Source organism: Varanus komodoensis, unplaced genomic scaffold, assembly GCF_004798865.1.
Source record: "Varanus komodoensis strain SLA01 unplaced genomic scaffold, ASM479886v1 scaffold35, whole genome shotgun sequence".
NCBI classification, from domain to species: domain Eukaryota; kingdom Metazoa; phylum Chordata; class Lepidosauria; order Squamata; family Varanidae; genus Varanus; species Varanus komodoensis.
In genome coordinates this window covers 2863612-2885607 of record NW_025335856.1, presented here as the reverse complement: position 1 = coordinate 2885607, position 21996 = coordinate 2863612, and the positions used below count along the sequence as shown (strand labels likewise).

General features: G+C 43.1%; 1 protein-coding gene across 1 annotated transcript in view; it reads left to right on the top strand.

Moving 5' to 3' along the window:
• The window catches only part of LOC123028132 (cysteine-rich protein 2-like), a 30831-nt gene extending 9663 nt beyond the window's left edge, over positions 1 to 21168 (top strand). The window contains exons 2-4 of the mRNA XM_044439672.1: positions 8843 to 8937; positions 15839 to 15893; positions 20377 to 21168. Of these exons, the coding sequence (XP_044295607.1) occupies positions 8843 to 8937; positions 15839 to 15893; positions 20377 to 20456 (230 nt within the window). The 3' untranslated portion in view covers positions 20457 to 21168. The remainder of the gene's footprint in view (positions 1 to 8842; positions 8938 to 15838; positions 15894 to 20376) is intronic.
• The last annotated feature ends 828 nt before the right edge of the window (positions 21169 to 21996 follow it).

The window sequence follows — 21996 nt, the reverse complement described above, 5'->3', positions numbered from 1 at the left end:
CATGTTTTGTTTTAGAACCTGAGACCAAATTCTAGACTTGTGGATTTAAAACAGCACGCTAAAAGTGCTAACAATAACTAATAGAATTAACTCGTTTGCAGGTACTGAAATTAATGACACTGTTGCTAAATCACTGGGGGTAATTAAGTCTTGATGGTTATGGAAATGGTTACCACCGGCAGTATTTTCATATCAGCAACCATTTCTATGGGTTCCCCATTACCTCCTTCCTATTACTACTATTAATAACTACTGTGGTGTTTGGTCAAGTAAATGCTCCTACCAGGAGTAATTAATGCTGACGGCATGCTAATGGTACTCTAAAACCTGTCAGAAATGACTCTGTATATGAGTCCTGGCTGTGAAATCCCTCCCATTAATGAGTGCTTATGGGCACAACATGACCTTAAGAAGCTGGTTTGCTTGCCAATATTTTGACTTTGCAAAGAGGAATGTGACAGGAGAATATTTAGGGTGACAAAGAGGAGTGAAAGGAGGAAGAAATGAACTAAACTGACCATCGATATATGAGCCATTTAAGCAGATATACCTGTACTTGGAATACTCTATTTTTTCTCCATTTGTAAATGTCACATTTGTTTTCTTTATTATTTTGACTCTTCAGGACTTTCATATTGCATGACCTTGGGTGGTTTTCCACAGGACACCCCATCAGGTGACTGATAAATGAAAAACAGAGCAATGAACTAAATTACCTTCCTTACTGCAAACTTCAGCAAAGTGTGACTCAGTATATTTTGCAAGGGCCTCTCCAAATTTAAAAATTAAAGATACAGACACAATGCTTTAACATGAATCAGACATGAGAGCAGATTTAAAGCACTTCTTTTGTCTGAATGGCACGGGACCGGGGAAACAGTTGGATAATCAGAAGTCCAGATACAGGGACATATGGGAGAGAGAATACGATGCCTTGCTTTGAAGTTAGGGTGTAAGAAGTGCTCCCTCCATGCTTGCAAAGTCGCAAGATTTAGGGATGAACCTCTTAGATCCTGGGCACTAGTTGTTTTGGAACCAAACTCTGCTCATTCCCTGTGAATAAAATACCATACAGCAAAGTCCACAGTTTTGCCTCTATCTTCCATCAAGTTCAGGATCTATTCCCTTTGAAATTCTGTCTCTTACTTCTTACTAAGATTTACGGCCTCTTCATTTCCCACTCTCCACTGTTCTTTTGATGAAGTTACAAACTTTTGAACCAGTTTCTGCAGCTGTGCATTTGTCAGTGGTCTGGGATGCAGCACTTAGCAAACAACAGCAAATAGCTCATGCCATGTGAAGTTTCTTTTGCTGATTTCCAAAGATCTGCATTCATTCTAATAGGTATGGGGGCTAAGCAAGTGAGGGGAAGGGTTTCCTGGTCATGCTGTTTTAAAAATAAAAAACCTGTGTTCTCTATGACATTCACACTCCCTTTACCTGGTAGATATTGCAGCAAACCTGCACAACTCAGAAATCAAACAAGCCAAATGCAACCAATCACAAGTACATTCTTTTTGTTGATAAAGTGACCTGTGATAACTGTTGCTTTTTTAGCAAACGCAAAGCACGCCCACAGATTTCACAGGCATGCAATCTGGTATGGCCCTTTGGTACCTCAGGATGCAGTTGCTTGCAGTTCCTTCTCTAGTAGGGGATATATTTTAAATTTTGATTTTGAATGGACACCCTCCCCCTCAATGAATACTGACACGTGCACTCATCTCCAGTGGAAATTCTTTGTTTCATGAACGCAACAAACTCTGATTTGAATTGCCAGCTGCTAAATTCTTTAGCATGCATGCAGAACCTCTTTTCAGTCCCAGGGCCATTTTGGGGTTGCTGGGGAAGGCTGTGGGCAAAAGGTGACAGGCCAAAGTGCCAAAAGCAGCAGCCTATTTAGCTTAAGCTCTTACTACCAGTAATCAAGGCTGCGCAGATGCATTTTAGCTTTTTGGAAGGGCAAAAACTGTACAAAAGCCTGGGAACCACTGAATTGTCAGTGGTGGGCAGAAACTGCGTGGAGCTGAAGGACGAGGTGTGGCCCTCTGGAGAACCTCAAAAGGCCAGATTAGGACCCCAAGTAGGCTGGATTTGGCCTTGCAGGCCTGAGTTTCTGCAATTCTATTATATATGATCCACCCAATATGGGTAGGGGAAATATGGGCATGAAATTAACTGAATGTGCACGTTCTGTGGCTGCATAGATGAGCCAGATAAACCAGGCCGGGAACCCACCCATCAGGAGGGGCACCGTGGGTTTGGATTCTGTCCCCTGCTCTTCCCATCAAAGCACTAACAGGCAAGATTCCAGTTTCTTTTACACTTTGCTGCATTGGGTGTCACACTTTCAGTTTAAGTTTGCACAGTAAACTAGGCCTGCATATGTTTATAATTTCATTCAAATGGTTTTCTCCATCCTCTGCCATTAAGTGTTTTCCCTTTCAATAGATGCAGAGCTTCCAGAAATGTTACATTTTTAATTTGTTTAAAAAAGTCAGGATCAAATTTGAAAATGCCAGTAGGACCACAGAAGAACTGCTGTCCTTTTTGCAGGGGAAAATGATTTAGGCAAAGTGAGTGAAGCTAAACTCTGCCCTTTGCAGATTCAGCAGAACTGGGGCTGCTGCGCTCTTCTCAGTGCTCGGCTCTTATTTGATAGGAAGTGGAGCCCTCTACAGACTTCCTGACTTGAGCAGGTTTCTGTGCAGGGAGGTGCTCTCATGCTTACTAATGCTTCACCTCAGCAAGGGCAGCAAAACATTCAGTCTGTGCAGAACAGCCTTTTCCCTAAGGCAAGGAGGACGTTCTGTGCTGAGCATGGAAAGCTGGAGCATTCCCTGCAATTGAGCTAACGAAGGGAACATGGCCCTAAACTGTGACTGATGCATCATGCATTTAATAAGTCCCAGTGCTTCCTTCTGGAAGGTGATGGGACAAAACCGCTGACAGATTTATTTTCCAGTATCAGATGGCTCCATTATTAATCACAGAAGGTACATACCAAGGGAAGGAAGGAGAGGAAGATAAAAATAAATTTAGATTGGGAACTGGTGGGACATCTTTCACCTTTCTCTTTTGAATTTTTGAACACTGAATGAGAAGTAATTTTTGATAAGACCTCACCTATATTTTGCAGCATAGTTTAAATGTGGCTATGCTTTGGAGAATGTGTATTGTGCTTGCCAAGGCTACTTATGTCAAGGGATGTCAGAGAATGTGCAACAGATTCAAATGAATTCAGGTTTCCATGACTCTGACTTAAAGATTCTGCAGTGGGCCAACTTCTTCCAGATCAAACAGATTTCGCAGATCCATGGACTGGGTTTTTACCTTCAGAGAGGATTTGCTGGAGTTTGCATAAGCACGAGGATACCTTAGTTCAAATGCACATTAGCACTAATTCACATTAACTAACATGTATCAGTACCATTGCACATTAGTAGAAGAAGAATTCCCACCACAAGTATCAGCATTTTACTTAAGAATGTATTGTTCTATCAATCATCTGTCTAATGATTTGATTTATTTCCTGATTTTTCTCCAAGGAACTTTAGATGCATTTGTGCTTCTCTTCTCCCCACCCCTTTATCCTCACAATTCTGAAAGAATTTGGTTTCCCCAAGGTCACCCAGTGAGTTTTCTGCTGACTGACTGGAGAGTGGATCCTGGGCTTCCCCATCCTAAGAATGATAGAGGATGTGGTTCATCATCTCTAGAGAGCAGCAGTTGGGGAAGCTTGCTGCAACCTCACTTTTCCTCTGAACCTGATGCCTCCCTGGAATTCTGAAACTCAGATTCAGATTCTGGAGATGGCTAAAAGCGTGTTCAGATTTTCATTTCAGCTCTCAGAGTGAAGCGAATACCAAAACACACTGTGAAACTTAGTATTAGCATCTCCTGGCGCATCTCTCATGTTGCTCTTTCATATGCTCCATCTGTCCCTATTTGCTTAGCACAGTCCTTATTTGGAAAGGAACTTATCCCAAAATTTCCTTTTGTAGGCATTCCATTTTAAAATATTTGCACTTCTGCAATAATCCAGCTATTCTTGAGGGCTTTTACAAATCTCTAGGGGTTAAATCTCTGGGTTGGAGATAGACACAAGTGTTTGTAATACACTTGTGTGTGAACTCACTAACATGTAGACTTTGTCTAGTGCATTTCCTGCCATCAGAGAGAATACTGTGCTTATTTGTTTATTTAATGCATTTTAATCCCAGGCCTCAGCCAGAAAGATTCTTGGAGAGGCTTAGATGCTATCCAGAAGGACAAGGCAGTCCTTGCCCATAGGCTTGCCATTAATAAAACAGGGGTGTTGGGCCTCTTTCAGTTCTGAAGAAAATTTTGAAGGCCGCATCCCAGTGATGCACAGGGCCAAGGGCAAAAAGGGGTTGGGGCCAAAATACCAGAAATACCTAAATATCAGCATATTTTAGCATTAAGCTGGGTACTGCTAATAATTAAGGTCTGCGAGAGGCATTTCAACCTTTTCACATGGAGGGAAGAGCAAAGACTAGGAAATCACCAAATATAGTTGGGGCCAGGGAAGAGGTGCATGGTCACATAAGAAATCCTGAAGGACCAGACAGGGATGCTAGACAGAATGGATTTGGCCCATGGGGTGGAGGTTTAGTGCCCCTGATCTAAAAAGGCATGGCAAGAAGGGGGGCAGAGCGGGGAGCAAGTGACCTTCAGCAAGGCTGTTGTGAGGATCCTGCTATCCATCTCTCCTCCTGGAATTTCCTAACACAATCCTCTTTTTGCTTTTAAATCCTTGCTACTATTAGTAGTAGCAGCAATGCTATTACTATAATTACATGGCATTTGTATCCCACCTTGTTTCTTCTTAGGAAGAAACCAAGGTGGCTTCCTTGGTTTCCAAATTCCTCTTCCCCGTTTTACCATCACAACCCTGTGAGGTAGGATAGGCTGAGAGTTATGACAGGCCTAAATTCACTCAGTGAACTTCATGGCTAAGTGAGGACTAGAAACCAAATCTCCCTGGTCACCAGTCCAACACTGCACCACACTGGCTCTGAAAATATATTTTGGTGCACTTCGGAAATAGCACTGCATAGTGCATATTTTATATTTCAGGATTTGTTCCTTAGTACAGAACAGATAGAGCACCAGGGAGAAAGTTATTTGACTAAGAACATGTTGCAAACATTGAATTGCTGCTTGAGGCTGTGAAGGTACTGTATCTACATTTGGTTTTGTTACAGAACTGAGATCCAAGCACCATATGAAGTGTTTCCTTTCCTTGTTAACTGCTGGATAACCTCTAGGTGGCACTGTGGCATAATGCATTTACACAGAGAAAAATGGCTTTCCTTTGCTTTCACAGACAACACATTTTCCCTGCTTTGAAAAACTTGCCAGAAGTGCTGCTTAAAAACAGACACGGAACTGGAAGATCACATTGTTGTAAACCTGTAAACAAGCCTCAGTAAGGAGTGACAGGCGCGCAATAAATGCCTCATGTAGAAAATCTCTCCATGGTCAGGCAGTAGCTTGAACCAAGGTTTTCCACAGCTACCTTTAAAAACTATATTTACTGTTCTGTATGAGCCCCTAGACAAAAATGTATTTTGCAGCAAGTATGTTACTGGTAGTGTGGGCCTACATTCACAGCCAGGTTTAAAAATCTAGCCTTGGATAAATCCAAGAAGTCATTGGAAAATGTGGAATGCTTTGCCTAACCTTTTGCCTTGTAGATGTGTTGGCCTACACATCTATCATTCTCAGTCAGCAAGGCACCAGGTTGGGTATTCTGCATACCAAGGGTGAGCAGCTGTTTTCATAAACAATTAAATATAAACATTAAATGTACCCATGTGCTCAGAATGTATGTCAAAGGCTCAAACACCTTTTCTTCATGTTGTTTTGCCCCTGTTTTGATATTGTTTGCTGCTTTTATTGTTCTGGAAATATTTTACACTGAATAACAGGAGAAAATTATATCCAATAAAGAATGGGATCATATTTATTTATCTATCTGAACAAGGCTCGCAGAAAGTGGGCTGCATTAGAACAGTAAGATTAATAATAATATATAGAACGCATATGTGCAGGCGTGCACATGTTTCTCATGTGCTGAAAAAAAATGCTATAGTTAAAACAAGCATAAGCAAAGAACTACCAGAAGTCCAGGCAGGGTTTCGAAGAGGCAGAGAAACTAGAGATCAAATTGCCAACATACGCTGGATCATGGAGAAAGCTAGGGGGTTCCAGAAAAACATCTACTTCTGCTTCATTGACTATGCTAAAGTCTTTGATTGTGTGGTTCATAACAAATTGTGGCAAGTTCTTAAAGAGATGGGAGTACCAGACCATCTTATTTGCCTCTTGAGAAACCTATATGCAGGTCAAGAAGCAACAGTGAGAACTGGACATGGATCCACTGATTGGTTCAAAATTGGGAAAGGAGTTCGGCAAGGCTGTATAGTGTTGCCCTGCCTATTTAACTTATATGCAGAGCACATAATGAGAAAGGCGGGGCTAGGTGAATCACAAGTTGGAATTAAGATTGCTGGGAAAAATATCAACAGCCTCAGATATGCAGATGATACCACTCTAATGGCAGAAAGTGAAAAGGAACTAAAGAGCCTCTTGATGCTGGTGAAGGAGGAGAGCGCAAAAGTTGGCTTGAAACTCAACATTAAGAAAACTAAGATCGTGACATCCGGTCCTCTCACTTCCTGGCAAATAGATGGGGAAGAAATGGAAGTAGTGACTGATTTTATTTTTTTGAGCTCCAAGATCACCGCAGATGGGGACTGTAGCCAAGAAATTAAAAGACACTTGCTCCTGGGGAGGAAAGCTATGGCAAATCTAGATAGCATACTAAAAAGCAGAGACTTCACCCTACTGGCAAAAGTGCGTATAGTCAAGGCTATGGTTTTCCCAGTTGCAATGTATGGCTGTGAAAGCTGGACCATAAGGAAGGCTGAGCGCCGAAGAATTGAGGCCTTTGAATTGTGGTGCTGGAGAAGACTCCTGTGAATCCCTTGGACTGCAAGGAGATCAAACCAGTCAGTCCTAGAGGAGATCAACCCTGACTGCTCTTTAGAAGGCCAGATACTGAAGATGAAACTGAAATACTTTGGCCACCTAATGAGAAGGAAGGACTCCCTGGAGAAGAGCCTAATGCTGGGAACAATAGATGGCAAAAGAAGAAGGGGATGGCAGAGGATGAGGTGACTGGATGGAGTCACTGAAGCAGTCAGTGTGAGCTTAAGTGGATTCCAGGGGATGGTGGAGGACAGGAAGGCCTGGAGGAATGTTGCCCATGGGGTCATGATGGGTCGGACACGACTTCGCGATTAACAACAACAACCCTAACCATTTTCCACGTGAACTTTTGCAACTTCCTAACCTGCATGTTTGTAGCTGCAGAGGAACATCACGTGCCACACAAGTGCATTTTAAAATGTTGTACGAGGGGACACTGCATGACTCCATGCTGCTACAACTCTCCTTCCACCTTTTTTGAGAGTGACAGTGTATGAGCAAAGCCAGTCAGAAATGTCTACGTTTGTGAAAATGTGTTGGCTGTTAGGTCACAAAACATTAAAAGTGCTACCTTTTAAAAACCCTTTGCTTTACTCAGCCTTTAAAGAAGCCCTTAAACTGTTGGTGAAGGCATAGACCAGGGATGGCCAACCCAAGGCTCACAAGCCACATGTGGCTTTTTGAGTTTCCTTTATGGCTTGCCACCATTGCCGCCACCCGTTGCCCACTTGTCGCTTGCCTGTGCTTAGTGCCCTTGCAGTATTCTCCTTGCAGTGAGGTGCAGTTAAATCAGATCTCTGATCATCTGGTTTACTATTTTGCCCCACCTGTTCAGTCGAAGCAGGAAACTATAGGTAGGATAGGCCTCCACCACTGCTTCTTACCACAGGTGGAAGCCCAGCCTACCTACATACCTGCTTGGAGGGCCAACTGGACGGCCGCTCTTTTCCTTGTTTGGCCAGATAGTCCAGCTGGCTGCTTGCCACTCATTCTTACCTTGTGCTCCAGGTGAGGGACTCCCAGAAGAGATCAGCTGAGTGGGTGAGGAAGCAAGCGGGTTGGTGATGACACTGTGGTCTTGCATGAAGGCTAATGATCTTGGTCCAGGCCTGGAAAGAGGGCCTTCTTGGTCGCTACTCCTTGGTGAAGGAAATCCTGCTCACTTCTTTTACACTATTCTTGTGTTTTTAATTGTTTGCAATTGTGTTTAATGTTTTATTACTGTTTTAATCATGTTTTCCTAGTGACTGTAAGGTACCCTGAGTGCCATGTTTGGTAGAATGGCATGTCACAAGGCAAACGAATAAATACTTTTAATTTTAATTAAAAGTAATTTAAGCCTACAAGGGAAACTGTGCCCCTGCTTGAGCACTCAGAGGAATTTCCTTTCCTTATTCCTCAAAGGGATGAGTGCCGCCTAATTAGAAAACACAAATCATATATACTAAACATTATGTGACCTGGGGTAAAATATATGTATTATTTTAATTTTAAAAAAGTTTTTGCAAATGATGGCAAAATATAAAAGAAATGCAACACTTGATTGAAGTGATGATGAAAGTGTCTTTATTTTCTCAGCAAGATATGAAATATCCAACATGTAAAGTTTGAGCAAACTTCAAAAAGATTCATGTTGCAAAAAATGAGGTGTAAAACAGAGGGGGAAAATGCCAAATTGTGCCTGCATTAAAGATTCCACAACTCCTTTCATTCTGAAATTACTTTGGCAAGTAATTCCATGGATCAAAGCTGGATTCCACATATGTTCGTCTATTAATGAGGTGCTTGGAGTATAATTACTCATACCTTTTTCCTCTGTTAACAGCTGAGCGGAAGCGTTCTCTAGGCAAAGACTACCATCCGCTTTGTCTGAAGTGCTACCACTGCAAACGGCAGCTCAGTCCCGGCCAGCATGCTGAGGTAGGGAACACACCACCACCCCCATCTGTCAGCTTCCCAAACTTGCTAAACCCTGACAGCAATCTGTCTCTCCCGACAGAGGCCTCTGCTCTCACAGGCCTGCCTCGGATTGGGTTGCCAGACACCCAGGAGTCTAGAAGTGAGTCAATGTGATGGCTGGGAAGAGAGGAGGAAGTGGAAGTGATAGAAGCAGACACAAATTACAGCTGCACTGGAAATAGGAAAAGGCAGTTGCATGCTCTCTGTGTCGGTGTGTTTCTGGATGTGCGTACAGGGAAGATCTACATAGTATAAGGGCCTCAAATGTAGACGTGCATGTGTGTACCCTACAGATCATTATGTAATGTGCCAGGGTGCATGCCATTCCTGGATTACTATCTGTTTTGGCCAGGCTCCAGAGAATCACAGTGTGTCCTCTTTTGCTCTTTAATACAAAAAAGCAAAGAGGTCATGCAGGGATGCCATAACAAGGGAGGCCAAGACTACCTCTTGACCTGTTCCTCTAGTACAGGAGTGCAGAAACTTAGGCCCAGAGACCTAATTCGTCCCCCATAGTCCCAGTCTAGATGGTCCCACACTTTCCCCTGCCCCCTTTTCCTTCAGCCACCAATCATTTGGTGGTCTCCTGGCTTTTGTGCAAGTTTTTCCCTGTTCCAAGAGACTGAAAAGCCTCTCTTAGGGACCAACAATAAGAGCTTGCTGCTGAAACACATTGGTGTTTTTTATTTTGGCCCTACACCGTCACCTTTGCCCCTGCCCCTTCTACCAAGGGAGAACATGATGGACCAAAGAGCTATAAGAAATGGGATCAGAAGGAGATTAAACACCCTGTTCTGTGGCACAATGACAGTCAAAGATTATTCCCTCTTAAGTATGTCCCAGATTGCATCAGGCAGACCTTGAATCATGGAATTCATCCGCTGCTATTGAGAATCGAAGCAGCCCTTATTTGATTAGCCCCATTCCATCATTTGTATGGCTCCACTCCAGTGCACAATTCTTAAGTAGGACAGAGTGTGAGGCAGAGTGTAGGTTGTGACAGGATACCTTTATGTGTATACAGAGACTAGCTGAAGGTTTGCCAAGTTTGATGGAGGAGGATGAGTCTGGACAGAGTTCCACATTCTCATTAATCACCCTAGTCTTCAGGAATCACCCCAGCAGATTCTGAGAGGATGCTCCGGATGCGCCAGTGAAAAGCTAAAAAAGCCCCACAGCACTGGCTGTAACAGCAGAGAAGAGAAAGGACAGATGGACAGCATTCAGATGGCTTGGTTCTCACAAGATGGGCTTTTACAGCACTTAAATACTTAACATCTATGATTTAAATTATCCTGCTAGGGTGCAGGCATAGTAATTGCAGCTGACACAAGCCAGTGATAATATTATGTAGCTTTCGATGGAACTAAGTTGGAGGCATCCGTGTAGAAATTTTGGTTCAGCAGTAAAAAGATTATCCCTGTCACTTGAAGTCAGAAAACAGCCAAGAAACTTGATTATTCTGTTTCTGGAAGGGGAGCTGTGAAGTGCTGGCTTCTCGTGTTGGATAATGGGAAAGGAGAATCGATTCCAATATGCTCCTTTCAGAGAAAACCCAAAGCAAGAGAATTCAGTTTGCCAACCCTATAAAGTGGTTTCCCTTCAGATATGTCTGATCCAGTTTGCAGCGTTAAATCAAGTTTTATTTGTGGGTTGTATGAACAATTCATAGTATATGGAACAGCCTTAATACATGCGCAGCTTGTGGTGCAGCCATGGGGTGGGGTGAGGTGGGGTGGGATGGAGAAGAAAGGCGACCATTTCAGCCGCATTTGAAATCCTTGGGGGGAATCTGCCAACACAGATGGAGCCTACAGAACCATTTCCTGAATTTTACAGATTCTAGTACCACCACCAATGGTTTTTCCTACATCAGAGAGCTCTAGATTTAAGAATATGTCCCAAGCATGTCTGATTTAAGTGGTAAAAGTCTGTTTGGGAAATGTGAAGAGGCAGAAAATGCATTCACTCACTCTCTTTACATTAATGGCTCAGAAACAACCACCTTTGGATGGAAGCTGAGCATTGTTGTCCCTATACACAAAAAAGGGGATATTTTGGACCCATAAAATTATAGACCACTAAGTTTATTAGACATAGTGGCAAAGCTTGATAACAAACATCTGTTGTTCAGACTGGAAGACTGGATGGCTGAAAAACAAATTCCTTAACCCGCTCAAGCAGGATTCCAGAAAGGCTTTGGAACCATCAGCCATTGCTGTACTCTGGTATAAATGGACCAACAAATGAACTTTAGTTTGTGGATCTTGGTGCTGTATTTGATTTCATTAATAGGGCCTGCCTTTGGGCAAAGTTAACTAAAATGAATATTGAAAAGTGGTTACTATTCCTGCTTCAAGAGCTGCACAGAGGCACCTTTGCTCAAATCAGAGTGGGAACTTCCGGCTCACTAACTAGCAGACTCCCTGTCAGTAAAGGAGTGAAGCAAGGTTGTGTGTTGGCCCCTTCTTTTTTCAATCTGTATATTAATGAAATAACAAAGATTTTGTGAGATTCCCAATTCTTTCCACTTTTACTGAACCAAGAGAAAATTTCAGTCCTGCTTTACGTGGATATGGTTTTAATATCTTTAACTAAAATTGGCCTGAGTAGACTCTTACATCAATTAGAGTGATGAAGAAGCTCTTAATATAAACTGAGATAACAGTAATGGTCTTCAGAAGAAAGCCCAAATTATCTTGCTGAAGTATCCTGGGCAATACAATCAAACTATGCCGCTCTTGGAGTAACTTTCATGAAGAGTCTGAACTCACCTTGCAATGATCAAATCTTCAGCATTAAGGATAGCAGGGTCCATTTTAATTTTTTTTCTATACAAAGGTGGATGCTTAGTTGACCCAGCATGGAAATTATTTATAAGCAAGGTGTCCTTCAGCTCCTGTATGAAACTGAAGCCTCAGGTTGGAAGGAAGATATTCTGGCTAATCTGGAAGTATTTCAGAACCAATTCTAGCCTTTCCCAGGGCTTCTTCTGCTTCTCTGATGAGAGCTGAAGTGGGACTTTCCTCTCTTAGGGCTTGGGTACACTTGGTGGTCATAAAATATGGGAAAAAGAACAAATCTTCAAATTTCCTATTCTTCAAGTTACCAAACAGACCACTTTCAATTCTCTAAAGACTCTGGGCATTCTGACTTTCCATCATTCAAAGATACACCATTCCAGATGATCTCTCAGGGGTCTCAGCTGCTCAGCTTAGGGAATGGATCTACAATTCAGATGCATTGCTAGATCGATTCTTTAAAATCTAAAGCAGATCCTTGGTACAAATTAATCAAATCTGATCACTCTAGATCTAAGTGTTTAGCCAGTATCTCCAATTATAAGGTCAGAGGGTCCATCAATGCTTTGTGTTTTCAAACCATGAAATGCTTTGTGTTTTCAGTACTTTGTGATTTCAAACCATGCAAACAGCTCTTTTGCCAGGTCATTATTCTCACACTTCAATAGAACATTGTGCATGCATTTGTGGTTCCCCTATAGTAGAGAACCTTCTCATTACATGATATCCTGCCCGCTATACTAAGCTCCAAGAGATAAATTTTTAGCTGGAATTTTATTTGCCATTGATGCATGCTCAGAATTTGAGAAGATTGTTTTTATGTTATCAGATAACCATACGTATGTATTCTACAGAGTGTCTCTTTGCTTTTGCACTATGAAGATTAGCTAGAAGGTGGCATCGAAGGGGGTAGCTAATTGATAGCAATTGAACTAGCTTTTATTTTGCTTTTATAATTATTTTTTCAATTTTAACATCTGTTCTTAATGAATTTTCCTGACTTTTCACTGTCTCTCTTGTAAATTTTATAACAGCCTATAGCTAAATACAATAAAACTTGACTTTCTCTTAAGCACAAGCCTTTATTGTGGTATATGTCAGTACAGGTAGGATAAGATTTGGTAAGCAATGGAGCCAATTCCGGAGAGGCATGTGCATGCCCTCAAGAAGTGTTCATCCATGCGCAGGATTGAATCAGTCTTGGCTCAGTTGGAGCCCTTTGTGTTTCTGCACCAGAACGTTCCCTGTGAGTTGCTCCAGGGAAATAACTCCTCTGAAGGTCCTATTTGCCTAGGTTAGAAATCTGCCTTTCTACCTTCTGCTGTCTTGATCTTGAGTCCACATGGACAGACAAACCAGGTTGACATGACGGTTAATAAGCCACAATGGCTTGTTAACTACTCTGTGTATGCCAATTGTATTGCAGGCTCTATTTATGTAATTACCCTCCTTGGTGCAGGTGGGTGGTTAACAGGCACCCCCTCCAGAAGTCGAGACCAGACCAACAGAGGTCTAGGGGCTTGTTACCTACCTGTTCTCACTGGGTTCAGGTGTCATGCCAAGCTGTGCCCAGCAAGGATGCTGCTGTAAATCAGGCCAGCATGTGATTGGCACTGGCAGGATGGTTAACAAGTCATGATCCTCAAATGGGCCCATGCACCCCATTGGATGCTTTGTGGAAATGCAAAGATGGCCCTTGGGACAGGGCTGGGGGGAAATTCCACTAGAGACCCAGGAAGCTACTGCCTGTCAGATCATGACAGACAACTGAGGTACTGAGCTGCACTAACCTAATCATATCCTCCGATGGAATATGATCAAATTAACAAAAGCACAGTCATTTTGTGAGACAGGGAGTTATTTTATCAACTTCTAGAACAAGCAGAGGTCTGTTTGGAAGGGCTAGGAAATATATCTTTACTGTAAGCCAATTACCTGCATTGCTTTCTACGGCTCTTTCATCTTAGAGCCTATACAACTTCCTCAAAGCAAAGCAATAATCTGATCTGTTGCAGCCCTGTACACAAATGTGTGTGTACGTACGTGGCAGCACCAAAGGCTCAGAAAGCTGGGCAAGAACTGCGTTGCTTCTCCTAAACAAGAATAGAATGGCAGTAGGAAACTCTACCAAACAAGCCACACTGACATCACGGCAAGCGTGTCTGGTTTAGGCCCAGTTCATGCATTTGGTCTGGGCATCTCGTTTTGCTGCAAGTGTGGCCTAGCCCCTCAGTCTGAGATGGTGCTCATTCTGAAGCTCAGTCTGCTTTGAGTGGCTTCCTATTTGAGTTCTTTAAGGAGGGGAACCATCCAGGCCCAGTGACTTAATCAACGTCCAAAGGGTCTGTGAGGCTGAGGATTGCATGCTTTGTCACCACCATTTGCCACAGTACCTCAGACTGCCTTCCTGAGCCCATCAGGTCAGGCACAGGGATCTGTTCTGTATCTCCTGCAATAAAGGCAGAAGAAAAGTATTCATTCAGCTTCTCTGCAATCTCTTTCTTTAGCACTCATCATTCTCATGATTGTGCAGTGGGCCCACTGCCTTCCAAGCTGGCTTCCTGCTTCTGATATATTTAAAGAATTAGCTGCTGCTTGACTGGTCCTCAAAATGCTTTTTTATTTTTTATTTTTTTGCATCTCTTATACTTTGCTTGTATCTCCTTAATGCATGCTTGTGCTTCCTTTTATTTCTTCACTAAGGCAAGACTTCTGTTTTCTGAAGAAAGGCCTCTTATACCTAATCACTTAGGGTGCACTCTGTGGGAGAATGTCCTAAAGGCTGTAGGGTTTTCTTATGGATTGTGCTTCCATTAGAAGGAAGCCTCTGATCTCAGAGGTTTTCAAATGTCCAGATCTCTGCCAAGGTCTAGCCAGAAGGGTAGAGAATCAATGGGGATCTTAACCCCGCTGTCCTCCCCTTTCGCTCCTTTATATGGACCTTTGAGCTTTCATGCCAGGGGCAAGGCTGGGGAAGTCATGGGATATAAGCCACCATTGCTAGCCTCCCACTCCCATCCCTGCTCCTTCCCATCCACATTCCCACACTCTTTTCCCTCACTCAGTGGATGTAGCTGGTGTGGTTCTTCCCATGGCAACTCCAAGATCGTAGAACATCAGAATTTGGAGTTGTCCCCCAAAGGTTGTAGCAGTGTCCGCAGCCTCAGAAAGGGGACTTGGAGAAATTCAATGGCCCTTGGGATCTGCTCTTCTGAGTTAAGAATACAATTTACTTTTTCCCATATACTTGCCCAAACCATGTGACCTTTAAATGGTCTCCTAAGAACCAAATCAGTGCTAGGGAGAGACTTCCATAATGTGGGAGCCACTCCTAAGGTGGCCCAAGAAGGCCAATCCTATGAAGGCCCTAACAAAGCCAGACTAAATTTCTGATCCTTGCTTTCAAATTCTGGCATGTTCTCAAGCCATAGTTTGGACATCCCAAGGAAATGTGGCTTGTTGAAAGCTGGAAAGAGTATTGGGACTCACCCCCAGGGAAATGGGACACCAAAAGTATGGGAGATCCACTGTTGTGACCCACCAGCAGCAGAACTCCTATTAGTTTAGCAGCCAGGCAATGTCCTCTGGGGTTGGAGTCTGAGCCTCTCCACTGGGAGGAACCCCAAGAAGCTGTGCAGGGGGCCTGTGGGACAGATTTCACCCACAGGATGTAGGTTCTGCCTCCCTGTTTTAACGTAATACTTTTTAATGTGCCTTATTATGGGTTTTTATCCTTGGTCATATTGTCTTTGCTTTCATTATATATGTTACCCAGAAAACATAAGCTATAGGATTCAAAAACACAACACATGCATTTATTTATTTATATATTTATTATAGATAGATATTGATTTCCTATTAGCACTGAAATGGTAAAAACTTCCCAGTAGCCCAGTAGGGGTGGGTAAAGGTTCAACATGAAAAGTAGCCAGTGGCCATCCATGATCAGAGACCAAAATTGTATTGTCTGCCACCAAATGCCTGTTGCGTGTGACACGAGTGATGAAGGAAAGCCCTTAGCAGATGTGTAACAACTCACCGTTGCTCCTCTGTTTCCACAGTTTGATGACAAGCCCTACTGCACCCATTGCTATCTGCAGCGCTTTGGACCAAGAGGTAAGTGTCTGCTCCATAACCCACTGCTCTGCAGTAGCAGAGGTCTGTCCGCAAGGCAAGAGGATGGGTGAGGAACCCCCATCTCTGGCTGACAACGGCCTTTCAGCAGATGCTGTCATACTTGCTGCTTCGGATTTCATAAATGATGCAACAGGCAAGCTGCGTCTGCAGCAGTTCCACTTGATCTGTGGAATTCCTATAGCCATAATGCAAAGGGAGCGTTGCTGTAGCTTGAGGGTGGACAGACTTCAGGCCTTTGGCTTGATGTGTACTAAATGTGTAGGTGCGTCCTTCACCAACACCTCATGTGCAGTTCCAGAGAAGCATCATCAGCAAATGTGCTTTGGTCCCCCTCCTTCACAGATCCACTGAACGATTTGGGGAGGTTGCATGATGCTTACCCATGTTCCACTGAACGGGCAGCTAAGGCTGGACCCCGGCGCCAGAATCCAGCAGCCCTGAGCCCCCCATGACCATTGGGTGATGGTGCAGTGGCCAACAGGCTTGGCTCCAGCTCATCATAGCATCTTTCCTCTTTTATTTTTCTAATTATTTAATAGTCAGGGGGCAGCCAGATGGGCAGGTAAGTAGTTAGTGATGCTTGTTTTAATAGCTGTAGTTTGTGTGTTTTTCCTATATGAAAAAACTGTACTTGTTCCCAAGGTTTTAATATCAGAGAACTGGTTAGAGAAACCTTCTTACTACTGTCATCATACTCGCCTGCAAACCAAGGGCAACTGAAAAGGCTCAAGCCCACAGGACAAAAACAAACGCACATATTTGCATATACTAATTTACCTATGTTCTAAAGTCTCTGGGTTTGTGTGTGAATCTTTAACAGAGTCTGTTTCCTAAGGACACTCCTATTTGAAAAAAGTGAAAGGAGGGCATTTGGTTTCAAGAAAAAAACCCTGAGATGAAAAGTTTCGGGGGGCAGCAAGAGGTGAGGCATATGTGAGCAAAAAACCAGCTCTTGCAGGGTATCAGAGGCAAGAGAGATCATCAATGCCCCTGTACCTTTATTTCAACATATGCCCATGGATAGGGTGGTGGGGCAGATGGCCCCCTGGAGATATGGAGCTCCAAGTAAAAATTTATTTTAGGTAAACTTTATGTAAATACATGTTTACATAAAGTTCCAGGACTCTGATCCTAGAGAGCCATCTCCTAACACCAGCTTATTTCTTCATTTAAAGCATTGCTTTTTAAATCAGGGAACACTGGGAATGGCCCACACTAATACAGATGGCCAGGTCAGCATAGCTGTATCATACTTACTCTATGGGAGTTTTCCTGAGATGTGACTTTGGTCCGTTGTAGACATTCTGAACAGCCTCTCCCTGCCCATTGTGATGATTGTTCCTTCTTGCTTTAGTGGAAGTTAAATCTACCAAAGCAGAGGAAAACCCTTGGTTTGCCTCACAAGCTCTTGGCAACAAGCCAACCCTCCTTCGGTGTATAGCATCTGGCATACAGGGGTGAGAAGAGTGAAAATGAAGAAGCTGCTAACTCGCCCTTCATCATGTAGTCAACCAGCCCTTTTCTCACTCTGGCCAAGGGGAACGCTGTGATGTTCATTGCTCTCCAGTTATGGTGGTGGGAAAGCCTAGCCACTTCTTGGGAGGAAATGTGCAGCACAATACCTTCCACTGCCCAGTGTCCTTGAGGGAAAACAAGTGGCCCAGTGGATAAAGTTTATGTACAGTATGTAGCATATACATTTTAAACCATGGTAAATCCTGTGATGAACGTAGTCCTGGCTTCTTCAAATGCATGGAATTTACCATTTGCTAATTTAGAATATAGTGGAATTGGGGGAATAACCATAGAGAGGTCTAGGGTAAATTTAATTTCTTCATTTGAAGCATTTTTACTCCTCTCTTTACTCCAGAAAGGCTCCCAGGATAACTGAGAAGTATCAGTAGTATTTTATCATAATGAACTGCAATTAACCTGGAAACATAGCCCATTGCGTTACTCTGTGCTTGTTGTTATTGGCCTGCAGAATTAGCACCTCATCTTCTGCCATTCTAGCTTTCTAAATTAGCAATTGGATCAGCATGCCCTTTCTTGATCCCTGGCCTTGATTCCTGATAAAAACTTATTTTAAAAAATATTAAGTGGGTCTGAGGCAGATATGCATATTTTAAAGATTTTTGGTCAGCATCACTATCCTAATCCAAGAATCCCAAACCCTTCTTGGATACTTTGCTCAGGGCCATTGGTTTCCGGTTTTTATTCCTTAGACCTTGCAAACACCAGTTTTCCTTAATCTAGTATTGCATTTAGGGTGCTTCCATAATTATAGTGTTTCTGTAATGCCATTGCCCTGCCCCATTCCAAGTTTTTTATGGCAAATCAAGACAGCCTTGGCTTCTGCTCAGCTGTTCCGTGTTTTACCACATCTCCCATTGCTTTCTGCACCATAAAAGAAACTGTTAAGCAAAAAAAAGACAAAATGCCTTCTTTGTTGCTAGGAGCCCTCCACCCAAAAGCACCTCTATTATACAGCTGGGAGTAGAAGAATGAACGTCTCTCCTCAAAGCCCACTTTTTCCTGAGGAACACCCTAGTTCCTATGATTTATTGTAACTAAGTAAACTTATGTGGGAGAGTAATCACACCGTCTTCCTCTTGCCGCCATTTTTCCTTCCATCGTGTTCTTCTGTCAATTGTATATGGTATGCCCTCTGGGGTGAGATCTGTCAAACTATATAGACAGATGGCTCTAGAAAAGGAAGACTAGTAATAGTAATAACAATAACAATAAATGTGAAAGAATGTCTACGCACACATACAGACGCACATTGTTTGGCGTGTACGACAAGACTTTTTCAGTGAGCTTTCCAAAGGCCTAGCTATGGGGCAACCTTGGCACAGTCTAAGGGAATTAGAAACCATGCCGTGATTTCTTCCCAGTACCAACAGAATGTCTCTCCAGAGCCACTTAATGATTAAGGAGTTTGTCGTACTTAATTCATACTTAAAAGAATACTGAATTGTGCATGCGGTCAGTTCTCAGTTCTTCTTTCCATTCCTCATTTATTGCAAGCTGTCCCAAGACATTTGTAGGGGACGGGATAGAAAAGATTTAAGTAAAAAATAAAATAAATGTGTCCTTCCCATCTGCCTTGTGCCAGCTTTCCCCATCCAGTTGGCCAGGGGATGCTGGGAGTTGAGTTCAACCTAGCTGGAGGGCACCCGGCAGAGGAAGGCTGCCTTGTGGCAGTTTCTAGATTCTGGCAGGACTTGTTTCTTTTATGCGTTATCCTCATCTCCGCGATTGTAGTGTTGCAGGGAGCTCTACTTGGCCCATGGACCTTACAATATCTTCACGCTAATCTGTGATTCCTGCATGATGATAACAATTCATAATCAAGTCTTCAAAGTGCATCACACACAATTGATGAGCAGGCTTTATGTGAAATTATTCTGACATCATTGCCAGTGAGGAGTGTGGGGCTTGCCTCCAATGGAACCTCACTGCCAAGAGATGGGGGGGCTGGTTCGTAAAACTGGCACAGCCCCCTGGCTATTTAAACCACACTGGGTTGCAGTGTGTCCCAAGGGCCATTTTGAACAAGCAAGCTGTGATGGGCGGACACTGTGGCTTATTGTGCCATGTGAACTCACCAAGGGAGGCACATGCAAGGGTTGAAAACCCCATACAGCAGCTTATGGGCTCGCAGCCTGTGATAAGTCATGCAGCTTGAATATTCAGAAAGGCAGCCAGCAGGTGCCACAATTTAAATCACCCAGATTGGGCTGCCGTGAGCACATGGTAATCATACAGCCCTAGTCCGACCATGTCATTGACTGCCAAGAGCTACATCTTCCCTCACAGGGAAGACAGAGCAAACACACACCTGCAAAGCAAAGCTTTTGCACTGTGGGTGCATCTGCTCCCGCTCCCTTCATTAGTTGCTTTTTGCAAGGTGAGGAAAGTCGCAGTACCACGACACGGTGCATGTTTAATTTACTGGATGTTACCCTGGGAGGAGACGAGACTTACTTTTGGCAGCAGCCACTTCCTAGCCAAAATGTCAAGTTTCCGCCCTAGGCAACTTTTAGTATTAGTACAATGCATAATGTTATCTGACTTCAGTGCAATCCCCAGCTGCTTACTATAGGTGTGTAAGCTGGAACTAGGTTGCCCATCTACAGCTTGTTATGTCAAACGATATAAATAATATTGGAGCTTATGTTCATTTAGGTTCCTCGTGAGACTGAGGAGTTCAGCTTGAGTCCAGGTTTTAATAGAGCACTTTGGCAGGGCTTCTGCAGAACTCTGAGCAGGCTTAATTTTCTGGCAAGAGGAATCTTTGATAAGGATTTCAAAGGAAGTGCCGCAGAGTAGGTTTTCGCACCATGTTTCACAACATAAATCTGTGTTTTACTTACCCAACTTTTGAATACTGAATGCGAGTTTCTACTCATGGCTATATTTTTCCTCTCCTGACATTAACAAAAAATATATTTTAAAGGAATGAGACCTTCAACAACTCGCTCATCATTTGGTGGATCTCCTTCAAAGGTTCCAGCGGAAATCCGAAAGTCCTCCTAAATAGCCTTCCTTCATTATATTACAGAAGTAGAAATCAATATAAGCTTTTATAAATATTTCTTAATAATTTTCCGTAACAACTTATAATCCTGTGGTTAAGACACATTGTGGAAATTTCAGTTGACAAACTTGCTTGCATGTGATTTCCAATCCAAACAGCTTTTGAAACTGTTTTAATTCTACCACTGCTTACAAAAGCCACTGTGAGATATATATTGAAGTACATAATGCGGCTTTTCTGTATCAGGCTTTTAACCCACCGCTTTCCCAAGGCATTTGCCTCCAGATTCTTTGTAGGAGTGGTTCCTTTACGCATGATTTTTTCCCAGTGAGGTTCTTTCTCAGCCTTTCCATACATTGCAAGGCACAAGCACTGGTGCCGCTGAGGTATAGTGGAACTGCGCAAATATAGTTATAATCTATTCATACTGCCATTCACGGATAAGACTAGTTAATCTAAAACAGGCTGCAAAAGTGGGCACAAAATACAGGATCGGCTCTGGAGGGTTGCAACCTTCATTAAAGCACCCACAATGTACGGTGAGCGTGGAATCAAGAGTACACCATAAATGCTTGTGCAGAATGGCTCATCCTTAGTGCTGGAGAGATGCATACCTGCTGGAAAATGGGGAAATATCCTTAATTGGATTAAAGGACGTGCCCATTCAATTTGTGTCGAGGATGTACAATAAAGCTCTGGTGAAATTGTCAATGTTGTCTTTTCCTTGCCCTCTATCCAGCAATCGCGTTAATGAATTCACTACCAGAAGAGACATCTTCAGATCTGTTACCAGAAGATTTAGTGATGGCCCCCAACTGGGATAGCTTTAAAAGAGGATTAGACAAACTCCTGCAGGACAAGGGTATCGATGGCCACTAGCCATGACAGCTCCATAGCACCTTCGGTTGCTTGGGAACATGAATGGGAGGATGCGACTACCCTCACATCCTTCTTGTGAGCTTTCCAAAGGCAGTCAGCTGGCCATCGTAGGAACAGGCTGTTTGGGATACTGATGAGTTTGGATCAACAACAAAGATTTCTTTCATCACGTCTGGGTACCACAAGTATCTTTTTTTAACAGATAGATACTACATATCCTGCAAATACAAGGGAAATGAACCATGACACTGTTCCTTTGTTTCGGAGCTTTTCCAGATGATTAAAAACATGCACATGGGGGAGATTTCCACACTGATTCCCAGAAAACTTGCAGATGTTAAGTTGTGTGTGCAGATGCCTATTCAGAAATAATCCTTTTTACTTAAATACCTCGGTGATACAACTAGTCTGTTCCCTAAGAGTGCTCAGTTGAAAGGCAACCATTCTGGTGGCTCTTTATACCAGAATTGACCAGGACGGCTTTTCAAAGAGAGGATGCCTTCAAACAGAGGACAGTTCTCCAGCAGCCCTTCGAAAAGAGGCCACATGACCAATTTCTATATCCATTTCAGATCTGTGAATGAACTTGAAAGCTTTCATATATATACAGCAAGGCCCCCCTATCCACGGGGATAGGTTCCAAGCCCCCCAGCAGGGCCT